General features: G+C 37.5%; 1 protein-coding gene across 1 annotated transcript in view; it reads right to left on the reverse strand.

Moving 5' to 3' along the window:
- Positions 1-16,054, reverse strand: part of RABL3 (RAB, member of RAS oncogene family like 3) — a 55,881-nt gene that overhangs the window by 17,719 nt on the left and 22,108 nt on the right. The window contains exons 3-4 of the mRNA XM_003825166.7: positions 5,375-5,504; positions 1,580-1,694 (exon numbers count right to left, since the gene is read on the reverse strand). Of these exons, the coding sequence (XP_003825214.1) occupies positions 1,580-1,694; positions 5,375-5,504 (245 nt within the window). The remainder of the gene's footprint in view (positions 1-1,579; positions 1,695-5,374; positions 5,505-16,054) is intronic.

A 16,054-nucleotide genomic window follows, 5' to 3' on the forward strand; every position in this document is an offset into this window, starting at 1 on the left:
AGGGATAGAAAGAAATGTTCTCAACCTGATAAATGATGTCAACAAAAAAAACCTAAAGCTGACATCATACTTAATAGTGAAATGAATGCTTTCCCCCTAAGATTGGAGTAAGACATAGATATTCACTCTTATCACTCCTAGTTAGTACCCTTTTGGAAGTTGCTGCCAGTGCGAAAAGGCAAGAAATAAGACAACAAGCACACAGATTGAAAAGGAAGAAATAAACCTGTCTATGTAGAGCATCCTAAGGATTGTACTGAAAAACTCTGGTCACAAGATACAGGTCAGCACTCAGAATCAATTCTATTTTTTTTTATACTAGCAATGGAAAATTTGAAACTGAAGTTTAAATATACCATTTATGGCCAGGTATGGTGGCTCACGCCTGTAACCCAGCACTTTGGGAGGCCAAGGCAGGTGGATCACCTGAGGTCAGGAGTTCGAGATTAGCCTGGCCAAGATGGTGAAACCCTGTCTCTGCCAAAAATACAAAAATCAGCCAGGTATCCCAGCTACTTAGGAGGCTGAGGCACAATAATTGCTTGAACCTGGGAGACCGAGGTTGCAGTGAACTGAGATCGTGCTACTGCACTCCAGCCTGGCAACAGAGCAAGGCTCAGTCTCAAAACAAAACAAAACAAAACAAAAATTTACAATAGCTTAAAAAATATTAAATATTTTGGTATAAATCTAATAAAACATGCACAGGATTTGTATGCTGAAAACTACAAAATGCTGCTAAGAGAAATAAAAGAAGATCTAAATAAATTTAGAGATATATTGTGTTCATGAACTGGAAGATGCAACAGAATAAAGATGTTAATTCTCTCCAATGTGATCAATAGGTTCAATGCAATTCTAATAAAAATCCAACCAAAATTTTTGTCAATATAGACAAGCTGATTCTAAAAATTCATGTGGAAAAACAAATAAACTATAATAGCTAAACAATTATGAAAAAGAATAAAGTAGAAGGAATCATACTGCTCAATTTTAAGACTATAATTAAGACAGCATAGTACTGGTGAAGGGACAGACACATAGATCAATGGAACAGAACTAGAGTCCAGAAATTGACTCATACTAATATGGTCAACTGATTTTTGGCAAAGGAGCAAAAGCAATTCAATGGAGAAAGGATATCTTTTCAATAAATGGTGCTGGAATAATTAGACATTCATATGCAAATGTTAACCTCAACCAAAACCTCCCATCTCGTACAAAACTAACTTAGATCATAAATCTAAATGCAAACCTATAAAACTTAAAATGTTTTATATAAATGTTTTACTATAAAAATGTAAAACCATAAAATCTGTAGAGGAAAACATAAGAGAAAACCTGCATCATCTAGGATTAGGCAAAGAGTTCTGAGACATGATATCAAAAGCACCATCCATAGAAGAAAAGAAGAGTAATCAGACTTCATCAAAATGAAAACTATTGCTTTGTGAAAGATACTGTTAAAAGGAAAAGATAATCTATACACTGCAAATCAAACATTTTACAAAGTGTTATTCAGGGAAGTACATTCCTGTGATTGCTACAATCTTTCAAACCAATTGTGAAATTGGCTCACCCATTTGTCACCAAGACTCCAGTTGGCACCAAATCCCTGTTGAGAGCTTCCAATGACCAACGACGCAAGTTTTGGGAGGACTTCTTATTTGTTAAGTCGTGTACGAAAATAATACCTAAAATAATCAGAGAAAACAATGTTAATCCCTTAACAATTCCTCTTCATTTCACAATTGGCCAAATGAAGCTTAGTAAACAGAAGCATTAGGTTGCTTAATGAATCTAGCATTCTAGTATGACTAACAACTCAGAGACAATTATTTTAAAATTTTCTCTACAAATATTTATAAATAGCCATAAACCTTTCTCTGTCAGTTTTATAACTCTTTATTTTACAATGGCTGACGAAATCCCATTAAACTTTTAGCAGATCTTTACTTCATTCAACACTTCCTGAGTGCCTACTCCATGCCTGTTCCTACTTGTAGAACCACTTTATTAATCAAGAGAATCAAAACTACTTCAAGTACATATGAAATTATTCATTCAAAAAGTTATGTTGTTTCTTCACTGTACATAGTATTGCCATAGATACCAGTACATACATATATTACTTATACTCACTAAAAGTAATATTAAGTAATGAAAATCTACTAAAATAGTACTGATTTGATACAATTGCTATTCTTTAGCTGACAAAATAGTGTCCTGTAGATCATCTGAGACTAATCTACTCAAATGTCTAATTTTCTAGTTCTTTGAATAATGATTAGTTATGTAAGCTTCCTACCTGTAAGAGATTTAGTTATTAGAGCAAAAGAAATATGCCACTATAAGAGAGTGGGTGAGACATTAAATAGTAAAGAAGTATGGATAGTAGAAAGTACATGCACGGATTTTGATAGATTGAGAAAAATAACAAAATGTAACAAGGCCTAGAAATACAATAAAATACAACTGAAGAGAATCAATTAAAATCCTAGATAGAAAGGTAAATCAGGGAATTAATTATTACAGCAAGATACAGACAAAAGAGGAAAAACTTTGATGCCCACTAGAATTTAGGATATCATCTTATGGTCAAAACACTACAGGTTTCAAACTCCCAACCCTTTTCTATATTACCCAGATTGTGAATAGGACATGAAACCAATGATTCCTCCATCTTCAAGAGGTGGTATGTGTCAATTTGAAAAAGAAAAGCAGAAGAGGTAGAATTAGCTGGCTTCTACAGTTTTTATAGCCATCTGTGTAACTAAAGGGCTTGTACAAGCTATAGCTGACTTGTTCCAGCCAGCTTAGATAAACCTGCATCTCTTCTGGTGTCTGAAACTAATAGAGATCTGACACTTGCCCTAATATCCAATTGTACCCACTCTTCCTTCCTCAATGAGGGGTTTTAATCAGCATCAGTGGCATAGATTTAAAAAAAGGAATAAAGAACTACCATTAAAGACTACAGCTAATATTTATTCAGTACTAATGTACTAAACATTGTGCTTTACATGTGCTATCTAATTTAATTTTCAGAACAGTCCTATGAAGTAAGAATTATTATTATCTTTATACACAAGAGAAAACTAAAGTTCAGAGAAGTAGAGTAACTTGTCCTTGGGCACATGGTAAGTCAGAATTTGCACTCAGGTAATCTGACAGTAAAGACTGGTGGTAAGCAGAATAAAATCTCCATTTTAGGGCAAAAAACTGGCATATATTTTCTCCCTTTCCTTTTCCCCAGGCTATAAATATGGCAAAACTATGGGTGAGAATCTTGGACGGGGGAGTAAAAGAATTACAAAGGCCTAAGTTGGCTATTAGATGGACAGGGAAGACTTTATTGAGGATCTTTAGGTAAGACTTTTGAGCTTTTAAGGCCATTTGAGTACCCTTTTCCCCTATTCTTTCTCTTTCATTTGGGCTGAGAGTTCTTGCTTTGTAGAACATGAGCTAGAAGAATCAAGGTGGGGCCGAGATGAAAGGAGTCAGGGTGATACGATAATATATCTTAATCTTAAGGGAGAGAAGTAAAGACACTTCATTATTTCCTTCTGAAGGATTACTAGCCTAGGCTATCAGAGAGGGAAGAATGTAGGGTATTAAGGGAAGAAAGTTATTGCTAAGAATATGGACTGTGCATTTGGATAGAGTGATCCTTATCTTCAGTTTCTTAGGAAACTAAGGATAGTAGATGGAATAAAGAACTTTGAGTGCTTCTACCAGGAAGAATGTTCCAGAGCTAAGGTGAAAGAACACAGAAATAGGTTTTTCAATAAATGCAGTTTTTTTTTTTTTACTTTTAAGAAAGGAAATATATTTCAGTCTTATCTGCAAAATCAACATAGGATATATGCAATTCTTTCAATAATGTTAAAGGAGACAAATCACTAATGAATAGTAGGTACAGAAAAGATAAACAAATATGGATTAGATGGATTTCTTCTTCAGCACTTACAAGTTTACAACTCAGAATTTCATAGCTTCTAGGATTTGAGTAGTATTTATCTCTATTATTTATTCATAATTTTTATTGTACCTCTGTCTCAAAAATACCTAAATATCAAAGGTGTTATATATTCAGACTTCTCTGTGCCAGATCGGATAGATATCTTACTTTGACAAGTAATTTTACTGATACAAGTTGATCACTCTAGTATAAGTCTAAACTAGGTTTCACTTCCTTCTCTAAGAGGTCACCTCACACTATACTTAGTCTTATTGTTGTTTTTCTTATTTATATGCATTCTATTCATATATACCATTGTATATACTTTTTTGCATGATGATGGCATATATTAAGGTCATCTTATAACTGTATTTTTGTCTCATTTACGAATGCTTTGTTTCTTTATTAAGACTGTGACATTTTCAGATAGAATTCTGAGCTAAATAGGATATGGGTCTGAACTGACACATCTCATTCTGTATTCTATAATATGTATCCAATGAAAAGAACCTTCTCTACATCTTTTTGTAGAATCTACAACACCTCATGATCTGGGAAGACATCAGAAGAGGAATATAAGGAATGAACATACTGAATAAATGCAATGCTTACCTAATATTGAGTGAGATCTAAGCACAGCATAAATGAAGTCTATTAATGGCTATGCATTTACCAGGAGGGAAATGCCAAATCCTTTGGTGTATTAATCAAACAGAAGTTGAAATTATGTTTCACAGTAAAAACAAGTTTTAAAAAGGAATTTTTAAAAAGACTAAGAAAGAAACTCTATTGGCAAATCACAGGTATAAGCAGTTTAGTCTCTTGACACAGAGTAGGTACTCTATGAAAGGAAATTATGTCGTATATTACACAGCTCCATCTGGAAGTCTGCTCCAGGTATTTGAATATCTATAACTGGATAAAATTTCTGCACCCATAAAGACCCCCTTAAGCAGCTCTTTATAACTAGCTGAGAAAGAGCCTTAGGGCTCTTTCTAAGGGGCAGATGAAAGAAATCCCTCTATCTCTGTGTTATCTGGCTTAAGACTATGGGACTCCTATGGTCCTACTGTACTTAGTCAACTCACTGGAGACAGAGCAACCCCAGAGGACAACATTTTAAGTTCCATGTTTTATGTCAAGTACCAAAAATATGATTTTATTTATCAATATTTAGTTTATGACAATAATATAAATAGAAACACTTAAGACAAAGCACGTTTAATGTTTTGAATTAGATGGTTACAATGTAGAAACGCAAACTGGAACGCACTATGCAGATTTAAATCAAGGGTTGTGAGTACATTATATCTTTCTTAAATTAAGATGAGTCTGGCATGCTATGGCATTACATATCAGATGATCTATACTCTTAGACCATTAATATATGATAGAAATTTAAAAATGCTTCACCATTTACAGAGTTGTAGAATACTGCTCTTGTGCTTTTCACGCTGCTGGCACTGCCCACAGAGCCTCCAACATCCCATAATTCTATGTAGTATGTCTTCTCTTCTGGGGTTCCTTCTTTGTAATCATGAACCTAACAAATCAACCAATTAAAATAATTAATATAGCCACTAAACAAACTAGTAAGTACCCTTATTCCGGTTTAAAGCATTTCAGCATCTTACTCTGACTTTCTGATCGCTACCTCTTATATTTTAAGCTTACTCTCTTTAATACTTTAATAATTTTTACTCCAGAGGACCTTATAGTTAATCTTAATATCTTTCACAGCTCTCTGTTCCACTTCCGAAGCCTCACCTCCCTCCTAACTAAGCATAAATTTCATGATCCATCATACAGTCACTCCTTTGCCCCTCTCTCACATTGTATTCATCTGACAAAATTCCACTCTTGGTTATATCCACCTTTTACCCTCTTTCATGTCTACAACCCAGCAACCGAATGTGGAGCTCGGAAAAATACGCATTCAAGATGAATGGATTCTTTCTAAATTTAAGTGTACCTTTGGAGCTGTCCTTCAATCAATTCCACAGTTAATTTACCATTTTCCTCTTCCAGATAACTATTTCATACTTTTTCCTCTTTATAAACTTCTAATATCTCTTCCCCATCCTCAGTTACAACTAACTTTGCTTCCTAGTGCAGAAGCAATTAGAAAGGAACTTCTACAACCTGTTTTTCCTGTATTTATCTGCCTCTCTCCATCTGTGCCCACATAATCTGCTTTCCTTCTTGCTGTTTTCTTAGGCTGCCTATGTCCCTAAGGCTAAATCCTCCTTCTGTGCATGAGATCCCATCCCCACTTTCTTGCTTAAAGATGTAATTCTACCAGTTCTCCCGTCTCTCCCTTATACCATCAAATTTTCCTTCTCAGCTGGATAATCCTCACCACACAATTCAATTCTCAGCATACAAACATGGCATAATTTTCCTCATCTAAAAAAAATCCTTCTCTTGACCTCAAGTCCTCTTCCAGCTACCATGCCACTTTCCTTTTCCTTTTCACAGCAAAAGTCCTCCAAAGAGTTGTCTATTCTTAGCGGTAATCCTTTTCTTCACATTCTCTTTTGAACTGATTTCTATCGAACTTATGCCCTAATGACCCCAATGAATTATTCCTTGTCAAGGTCACCAATGACCTCCACATTGTTAACTCCAATGGTCAATTAACAGTTTTCATTTTACTCCACCATTTGATCCACCTTGTGTCTTGCAACATTTTTCACCTGGCTTCTGGGATATCACACTCTTCTAGTTTTCTTCCTATCTCATTGGCTAGTGCTTTTCAGCTTCCATTTGGGTTCTTCTTATCTCTCTGATTTCTAATTGCTAATGTGTCTCAAGGTTTAGTTCTTCAGTCTCTTTTCTTTTCTATCAATACTCATTCTTGTGGCAATTTCATCTAAAAGGCAATTTTATTCTTCCAGTTACTTGGGCCAAAAACTTAAGACTGATCCTTGACTCCTTTCATATTGCATTATTGCATTTGCCAAGAAGTTCTGCTGCTTTGACTTTAAAAAAATATGTCAAAAATCTGTTCATTTCTCCCTATCTCCACTATTACCACCCAGGTCAAAGTCTCTATCTCCTTGCCTGAATTGATATAATGGCCTCTGACTGATCTCCCTACTAGAGGCATCCCCCAACCTCCCTGTTTGTTTTCCACACAGTAGCTAGAGTGATCCTTTAAAAATGCAAGTTATATCATACGCTCTTTTGCTCAAAACCCTCCAATGACTTTCTCACTCACAGTTATCTCCAAAGACTCTCTTTTTCTCATGTCTAGGCTCTATAGGCATTTATTGCCTGTACTGTATAACTATTCAGAAACAAATTATGATATATGGCAAGCAGATTAAAGTATGCTGGTTCATGAGTACACATCAGCATTTTCCAAGAATTAATTTTTTTTTTAAGAAATATACATGCCAATCTTACTGAATCAGGACCTTTGGAATTAAATATTAGGCATGTGTATTTTGAACAATTCTCCAAACGATTCTGCTGTAATCCCCTCGTTAAGAACTGCTGCTTTTATAGAATGGGACTATTACAGTATCAGGAGGCCTAGATTCTACTCCTTGATTGCCACTGATCGTCCCTGGTATCTTGGAGCCTCAGTTTCTTTGCCTATAAAATGAAAGAATTGTATTATGTGATTTCTAAAGTATCTACTGGCTTTGACATAATAATTAAAAAAACAAGATAGCTCACTAGTTAAAATAGATGTCATAAAATGCACTAAAACTCACATACTACATTCAACTTAATGCTTTACACTTTTACTTATTCACAATTTTTTTGTCCAAATCCTTTTGGCCAAGGAAAAATTTAAATAAATATGCTACTCTATAAACAGCCACATTGACATTAAGAAGATAATTATCAGACTGACATCAAAGACAGTATGACAGAAAAATGAGAATAGCACAGTCACAGCAGTTGAGGACCATTTGGGATAATGGAAATTAATTCTGCATACTACAATAGAAGGCATCACTATTTTGTTATATGGCAAAAATAACTTATAATATGTGATCATGTCAAGTTAGCAATAAAAAAGTTAAACCAAGCAGAAAAAACATGTTTTAGCAAGATTTCTAAGCAAAACAATGAGAAAAAGCAGTATGAGGTCTTATAAAGAGTAAGTTATCTGTTATGAAAAAGCTCAGCCACTTCAGTTAAGTCTTTCTGATCCTACCTTCCTTCTGGGCCCAAATCAACCAGAGCAGGTTTGGTACTCCTCCTATTTGCTTCCATAGCATCCTACACACCTCTATCATTTCACTAAGCACACTGTCTTATTTATCTACTGATATCTCTTCTTCTAGACTCTGAGTGTAGGGGCACGGACCATGTATTATTTATCCTTTAGCCCTAGGAAATAGCATAATATCTAGCATATATTAGATGCTTAGACATGTTTATTAAATACATGAATAAATTTAGGATAACTCATCCTCCAGGTTTTTATTATGTTCAGTTTATTATTTACCGAATTCCAGTGTTTCTCCAGTACAGTTCCAAGAGCAAACTAAATCAAAGCCAATAGGAAGTTTGTTAAAAAATACAGATTCCTGGACTGTCCTTGAAGCTTCTGGGATGGGGCTCAAGAGTCTGTATTTTTTTTTTTAAAGTTCCCTAGGTGATTCTGATACATGATTAAGTTTGGCAACCACTGCAGTACACCATTTTTTTTCTCTAAATTATTTCAAGTACCTAATGTTGCCTCCTCTAAAGGACTATAACTCCTCTGAGAATAGCCATCATCCAATGTAAATTTCTAGGCAGCATACCCTCTTAGCCTTGCATTGTACCAAACCTGTTAGCCAGCACCTTTCAGGCTATGCATACTCCCAAGCCAGACTGACTCATTCATCTAAACTCTTCTCTACCACAAATTACCTTTGCTAGTCAAATCCTTTCCTGTTTCCTTTTAAAATCAGAAGATAAGGTGTCCTCTTTCCTTTCCAACTTAATACTGGCTAAGTTTAACCCAATTCACATGGAATGAATCCCAACAATTTTAAATCAGTAGCTTACAGCTTGTAGTTATGATGTTAAATCTTTCACATGTGTGAGTAATTTCCAAGGGAAAGCCTGACATTATAACAAGTATTGCTCTTGATACAGTAAGTAGTACTTTGGCGCTATACTGAGAACCCAACATGATGGGAGGTAATGCCAAACTATAAGAAGTGTGTTTTATATTTAAAGCAGGTCATCAAGGATCTGATACTTAAAGTCATTACAGACCTTACAGCTATACAATAAAGGATTTTCTTAACAATAAAGGAAGCAACAGTACAGCTGATCATCAAATGGAAAAAGGAACAATACTCCTCAATGATGCTGCCACTTTGGACCTTCTCATTTATTCAGCTTTTGACTTTTTCTTGAAAACAAAATCAAGACCCATGTACATAAGGTTTTGTTTCATTTGAAGAGTTCATTCATTGTCTGTAACTTTTTTTTTTTTTTTTTTTTTGAGATGGAGTCTCACTCTGTCACCCAGGCTGGAGTGCAGTGGCATGATTTCAGCTCACTGCAACCTCCACCTCCCTGGGTTCAGCGATTCTCCTGCCTCAGCCTCCCAAGTGGCTGGGATTACAGGCACATGTCACCACGTCTGGCTAATTTTTGTATTTTTTAGTAGAAATGGGGTTTCACCATATTGGCCAGCCTGGTCTCAAACTCCTGACCTTGTGATCCGCCTGCCTTGGCCTCCCAAAGTGCTGGGATTACAGGCGTGAGCCATCGTGCCTGGCCCATTGTTTGTAACTTTTAAAATGCAGAAACATATTTAGAAAAAAAATGATATACATCAAGAAAGAACAGTGGATATTGTAGATGCTAATAAGTTTGGTTTAGTATTTGTACCTGCAGAATCATTATTAAAGAGAGGAAGGGAGGTAGGAGGTCTTAGGAGGGAGTTGGTAACAAAGAGAGAAGGGTGAAAAAGAGATACTAGGAGAATACACCACAGGAGCAGAAATTAATTTATCTCATTCACTGCTATACTTCCAGTTCCTTGCACAGTGTCTGATACCAAGGAGGTATGTAACATATGTATTGAAGGAACAAATGAACAAATGAATAAAGGTTACTGCTGTCTCTTCCCTTCCAGTTACTGCTCTTTTGCCTTCAGTCAAGCTTATTTTTTTCTAATTAAAAAAAAGCCCTTCACTTTCCCTGCCATTCTGTACCCATTCACTCTTTTATTTAACATCTAAACTTTGTGAAAAATTGAGTTAAACCTCTGTCTCTATTTCCTCTCTGCCAGTCATATAATTTGGTTTCTGCCACAAATATTCCATTGCACTTTCAAAGGTCAGCAGAGACTTTATCATCAACATATCCAGTATTTTTTTTCCTGTCTCAGTCCTCATATTGCTACTGTTTCATACTAAAAATCAATCCCTCTTTCATGAAATTCTCATCTCTCTTTGCTCTTGTCGTTCATTTTGGCTATCCTCTTATTTCTTTAATCAGTCTTTCTCTGACCCCTCTTTTCCCATCAACTCTCTAAATATACCCCAACCTTTTTCTAAATTTTCTCTTTTAGAAATTGCATCAGTTCTAGCGGTTCTGGATTATTTCTATAAATATGATTCCAACTCAGAATTGTGTTTTGAACTTCAGCATTTCATTTCCAGGACAGCTCCAGGTGGCTAGCTCACAGATACCTCCTTTCACCATGTGCAGAACTGAACTTACTATTGTTTCCTTCTTTTTCACCTATAATATGGCCCTCTTCTTGGGGACAGTCCATCTAGCCACTTACTTAAGCCACCCATTCAATCATTAGTGCCTAGGATAATTTTACACTTACTTTCTTGAACTACTATAACACTTATTTTCTATATCAGTGCTGTCCCATGGAATTTTCTACAGCCATAGAAATGTCCAATACAGGCCAGGTGTGGTGGCTCATGCCTATAATCCCAGCACATTTGGAGTCTGAGGCAGGCAGATCACTTGAGGCCAGGAGTTTGAGACCAGCCTGGCCAACATGGCGAAACCCTGTCTCTACTAAAAATACAACAATTAGCCAGGCATGGTGGCACGCGCCTGTAATCTCAGCTACTCAGGAGGCTGAGGCACAAGAATTCTTGATCCTGGGAGGCAGAGGTTGCAGTGAGCCGATATGGTGCCACTGCACTCCAGCTTGGGCAACAGAATGAGACTCTTTTTCAAAATAATAATAGTAATAATAAATAAAAAAAGAAAGAACGAAATGTCCAATACAGTAACCATTAGCAACATGTGACTACTTAGCAATTGAAATGTGGCTTGTTTAACTGAGGAGCTAGATTTTTAATTTTAGTCAATTTAAATTTAAATTTAAATTGCCACATGAGGCTACTGGCTACTATATTGAACAGTATCAGAATTTTTTTTTTCTTAATACTGTTCTGGAACAAGAGGCAGTACAGAGTAGTGATCAGGAACACAGGTTCTTGAAGCAGACTGCCTGGGTTTGAATCCCAGTTCCATAACTTACTAACTATATGATCCAGGACAAGTCGTGTAGTGCCTCTGTGCTTCAATTGCTTCCACGCTAAATGAATAGGGGCACTAATAGTACCTGCCTCATAGGGTTGTTGTGAGAATTAAATGAATTAGTATGTAAATGGATGCCTAGCCAAAGTAAACAATAAAAAGTGTCCCACCTCATATGCTTAGTGAAGATAGAGACTATTCCTCTAATTTCTCCCCAGTGTCTGTACATTGTTATGCTGTCCAAAGAGGAATTCAATAAATATCAATTGTATGCAATGTGTAAATTAGAGGGTTAAATTACCATTAAAGTGAACTAGAAATGACAAATCAATTTCCTTATTTATAGTTTGTGAAAAGACTAAATTCTAAATTCATTAAGTCTTGTTTTCATAATTAAGAGTAGCCATGTATTTATATTTACTCCCATTAGACTTGGGACAGCGAAGTTAAAGACAGGAATGAAGAATACCACAAAATTAAACTTTTCTTCCTTTTCTTTTCAGTTCAGTTATGAACACCTCTGTACTAAACAGTAAATCTAAAATGTTAATAATTACTGAGTACATACATTAAACTCATTAGCTTCACCTGGTACTTAAGATTAAACAATTACATCATCACTGCTATCATCTCTATTTTTGGTTGGCTCTTAATAGATTTGAAGTAAAAGAGGCAACTGTTGGGTGCAGCACACCAACATGGCACATGTATACATATGTAACAAACCTGCACGTTGTGCACATGTACCCTAAAACTTAAAGTATAATAATAATAAAATTAAAAAAAAAAAGAAAAAAAAAGAGGCAACTGTTTCTAAGAGTTTTGAAAAGTGTGTATTCATCAATCTACACTAATTCTGGAGATCCCTTCTCACAGGTTTCACTAAAACAAAAACTATAACTGCAGTATAAAAGCTGCTACAGGTAACAGTGTTCTCCCAAGTTATTTAGGTAAAGGCTTTATAAGCTTTAGTTATTCTTTCTATAGAAAAGAACTGTTCACTTTATTATAACAACAGTCAAAGTGATTTACATGTCCATGACAACTTAAGGTTATCATTTAAAAATGCCTTTTACTTATGTTATCACTCACGCAGTGCATTCTTCTCAAAAATGGAAGACATGGCCAGGCATGGTGGCTCACTCCTGTAATCCCAGCACGTTGGGAGGCCTAGGTGGGTGGATCACTTGAGGTCAGGAGTTTGAGACCAGCCTGGCCAACATTGTGAAACCCAGTCTCTACTCAAAATACAAAAAAATTTAGCCGGGCGTGGTGGTGGGTGCCTGTAATCCCAGCTACTCGGGAGGCTGAGGCAGCAGAATCGCTTGAACCTGGGAGGTGGAGGTTGTAGTGAGCCAAAATTGTGCCACTGCACTCCGGCCTGGGCAACAAGAACAAAACTCCATCTCAAAAAAAAAAAAAAAAAAAAAAACAAGACAGAAGTCAACTGGCTTAAGTTACAATGAACAGTAAAGCAAGTCATTTTCAGCCCATGTCCCATTCTTCCACAATAACACAATTCAGGTAAGACTGTCTTTAAAGGAATTAATTAGTGCCACACTCATTCCAGTAAACCCAGTAACGTAATTATATGACATTTGTCTTTTTGTTTTGTTTTGTTTTTGAGACAGAGTCTCGCTCTGTTGCCCAGGCTGGAGTGCAGTGGCCTGATCTCAGCTCACTGCAACCTCCGCATCCCGGGTTCAAGCCATTCTCCTACCTCAGCCTCCCGAGTAGCTAGGATTACAGGTGTGTGCCACCACGCCCAGCTAATTTTTGTATTTTTAGTAGAGACGGGGTTTCACAATGTTGACCAGGCTGGTCTCGAACTCCTGACCTCACGTGATCCACCGACCTTGGCCTCCCAACGTGCTGGGATTACAGGCGTGACCCACCGCACCCGGCCCCAAAGCAGAAGTTTCTAAACGGAATTACTGCTATTACTTCTAAAACTTGGTCAGTGTCTTGAGAACTAACTAGTAATCTCATGTTGGCCTGCTCTCTGGGACTTTGCACAAAAGCATTCCTTGCAGACAAAATCAAGTCTCCACTCTCACATACAGGGGACTGCTGAGATAAAGTTTCTTTTGGAAACTTTGCCACCAGCTACACTCAAGACATTTATATCCCAGTTATCCTCTGTTACTATACATATTGGGTCCTTAATTGGTCTCTCATATTGTTATTCCCAGACTGCTTTTGCTTTCTCTACCCATCATTAAACTCCTAATTGTTTCCTTCTCCAAATATTTCCACTTTTCTCCTGGAATCTTACTCCATGGTTACAAAATTCCCTTATACCCTATCCTCAATCTCATTCTATTAACAAATCTCTGCCTCTACCTTGAAAACACAACTTCTCCTTATGTCCTCTCAGATAGATGCTGTTCACTTTTCAATATTCTAATTACCTTGGAGTTCAGAAAATAGGAAATGCCTTGCTAACACTCCAAAGCTACTTCTAGTGCATTACTCCTCTACCCTTATATTTAAAATCTGCCTTCTTTAGATGCTCTGGACCATCGGCTATACTCCCCTCCCTCCTTGTCTTATCATTAATATGTACTAGCTTCCTATTAGCATCTCATTCTTAGTCTTATCCCTCTGCTCTATAAGTCCTGTCATGAAACACTTTGATATCCACTTGGCAATCTGATTGCACTCCTTACCCAGTATTTCTCAAGGCATTATTCACCTATAAGAGAATCATCAAGATGCTTCTTAAAATGCAGATGCTTGGGCACCAATCATAACTCTGAGTCAGAATATCTGGGGGCAAGGCCCAAGAATCAAATAAAAATACTAAGACTGTCAGACTGGTCATCAAAACAAAATTTAGCTATATCTTACTTATAAGAGACATCCCATAGATATTAGGACACAGAATGATGAAAGTTGAAATATGTAAATAAGGTAAACCACACAAACACCAACTAAAAATAAGTTGGCTTTAACTATTTTAATATCAGACAAAATAGTCTTCGAGGTACAATGTATTACCAGATATAGGGAGGGACATATTAAGATAACAAAATGTTAAATCCTTTAGGAAGTTCAAACAATCATAAATTAGTACTCACCTAGTAATATAATCTCAAAGTATATAAATGAAAAATGGACAGGATTAAAATGAGGAATAGAAAAATTCACACTTATAGTTGGAGATTATAATACTTATTCCTTAGCAATTGATGAAAAAAACAGACCAAAAAAACCCACCCAACAGAGATGGAGAAGATTTAACAAATGATTAACACATATTGAGAACACTGCACCCAACAATTACAAAATATACTTTGTTTTCAAGTACATATGAAATTTTTATCAAAATTGACCATAAAACTGGACGTGGGGAGGGTGGAGCCAGGATGGCCGAATAGGAACAGCTCCAGTCTACAGCTCCCAGCGTGAGGGACACAGAAGACAAATGATTCCTGCATTTCCAACTGAGGTACTGGGTTCATCTCACTGGGGAGTGCCAGACAGTGGGTGCAGGACAGTGGGTGCAGCGCACCGAGTGTGAGTCAAAGCAGGGCGAGGCATCGCCTCACCTGGGAAGCGCAAGGGGTCAGGGAATTCCCCTTCCTAGCCAAGGGAGGCGGTGACAGATGGCACCTGGAAAATTGGGTCACTCTCACCCTAATACTGCGCTTTTCCAACGGTCTTAGCAAAAGGCACACCAGAAGATTGTATCTTGCTCCTGGCTCGAAGGGTCCTACGCCCACGAAGCCTCGCTCATTGCTAGCACAGCAGTCTGAGAGCAAACTGCAAGGCAGCAGCCAGGCTGGGGGAGGGGCGCCCACCATTGCCAAGGCTTGAGTAGGTAAACAAAGCAGCCAGGAAGCTCCAACTGGGTGGAGCCCACCGCAGCTCAAGGAGGCCTGCCTGCCTCTGTAGACTCCACCTCTGGGGGCAGGGCATAGCCAGAAACCTCTGCAGACTTAAATGTCCCTGTCTGACAGCTTTGAAGAGAGTAGTGGTTCTCCCAGCATACAGCTTGAGATCTGAGAATGGACAGACTGCCTCCTCAAGTGGGTCCCTGACCCCAGTGTAGCCTGAGAGACACCCCCCAGTAGGGGCAGACTGACACCTCACACGGCCAGGTACTCCTCTGAGACAAAACTTCCAGAGGAACGATCAGGCAGCAACATTTGCTGTTCACCAATATCCGCCATTCTATAGCCTCCGCTGGTGATACCCAGGCAAACAGCGTCTGGAGCGGACCTCCAGCAAACTCCAACAGATCTGCAGCTGAGGGTCCTGACTGTTAGGAGGAAAACTAACAAACAGAAAGGACATCCCCACCAAAATCCCATCTGTATGTCACCATCATCAAAGACCAAAAGTAGATAAAACCACAAAGATGGGGAAAAAACAGAGCAGAAAAGCTGAAAATTCTGAAAATCAGAGTGCCTCTCCTCCTCCAAAGGAACGCAGCTCATCACCGACAATGGAACAAAGCTGGACGGAGAATGACTTTGATGATTTGAGAGAAGAAGGCTTCAGACGATCAAACTACTCAGAGCTAAAGGAGGAAGTTCGAACCCAAGGCAAAGAAGTTAAAAACCTTGGGAAAAGATTAGATGAATGACTAACTAGAATAACCAACACAGACAAGTC

This window comes from Pan paniscus, chromosome 2 (genome assembly GCF_029289425.2).
Source record: "Pan paniscus chromosome 2, NHGRI_mPanPan1-v2.0_pri, whole genome shotgun sequence".
Lineage (NCBI taxonomy): Eukaryota > Metazoa > Chordata > Mammalia > Primates > Hominidae > Pan > Pan paniscus.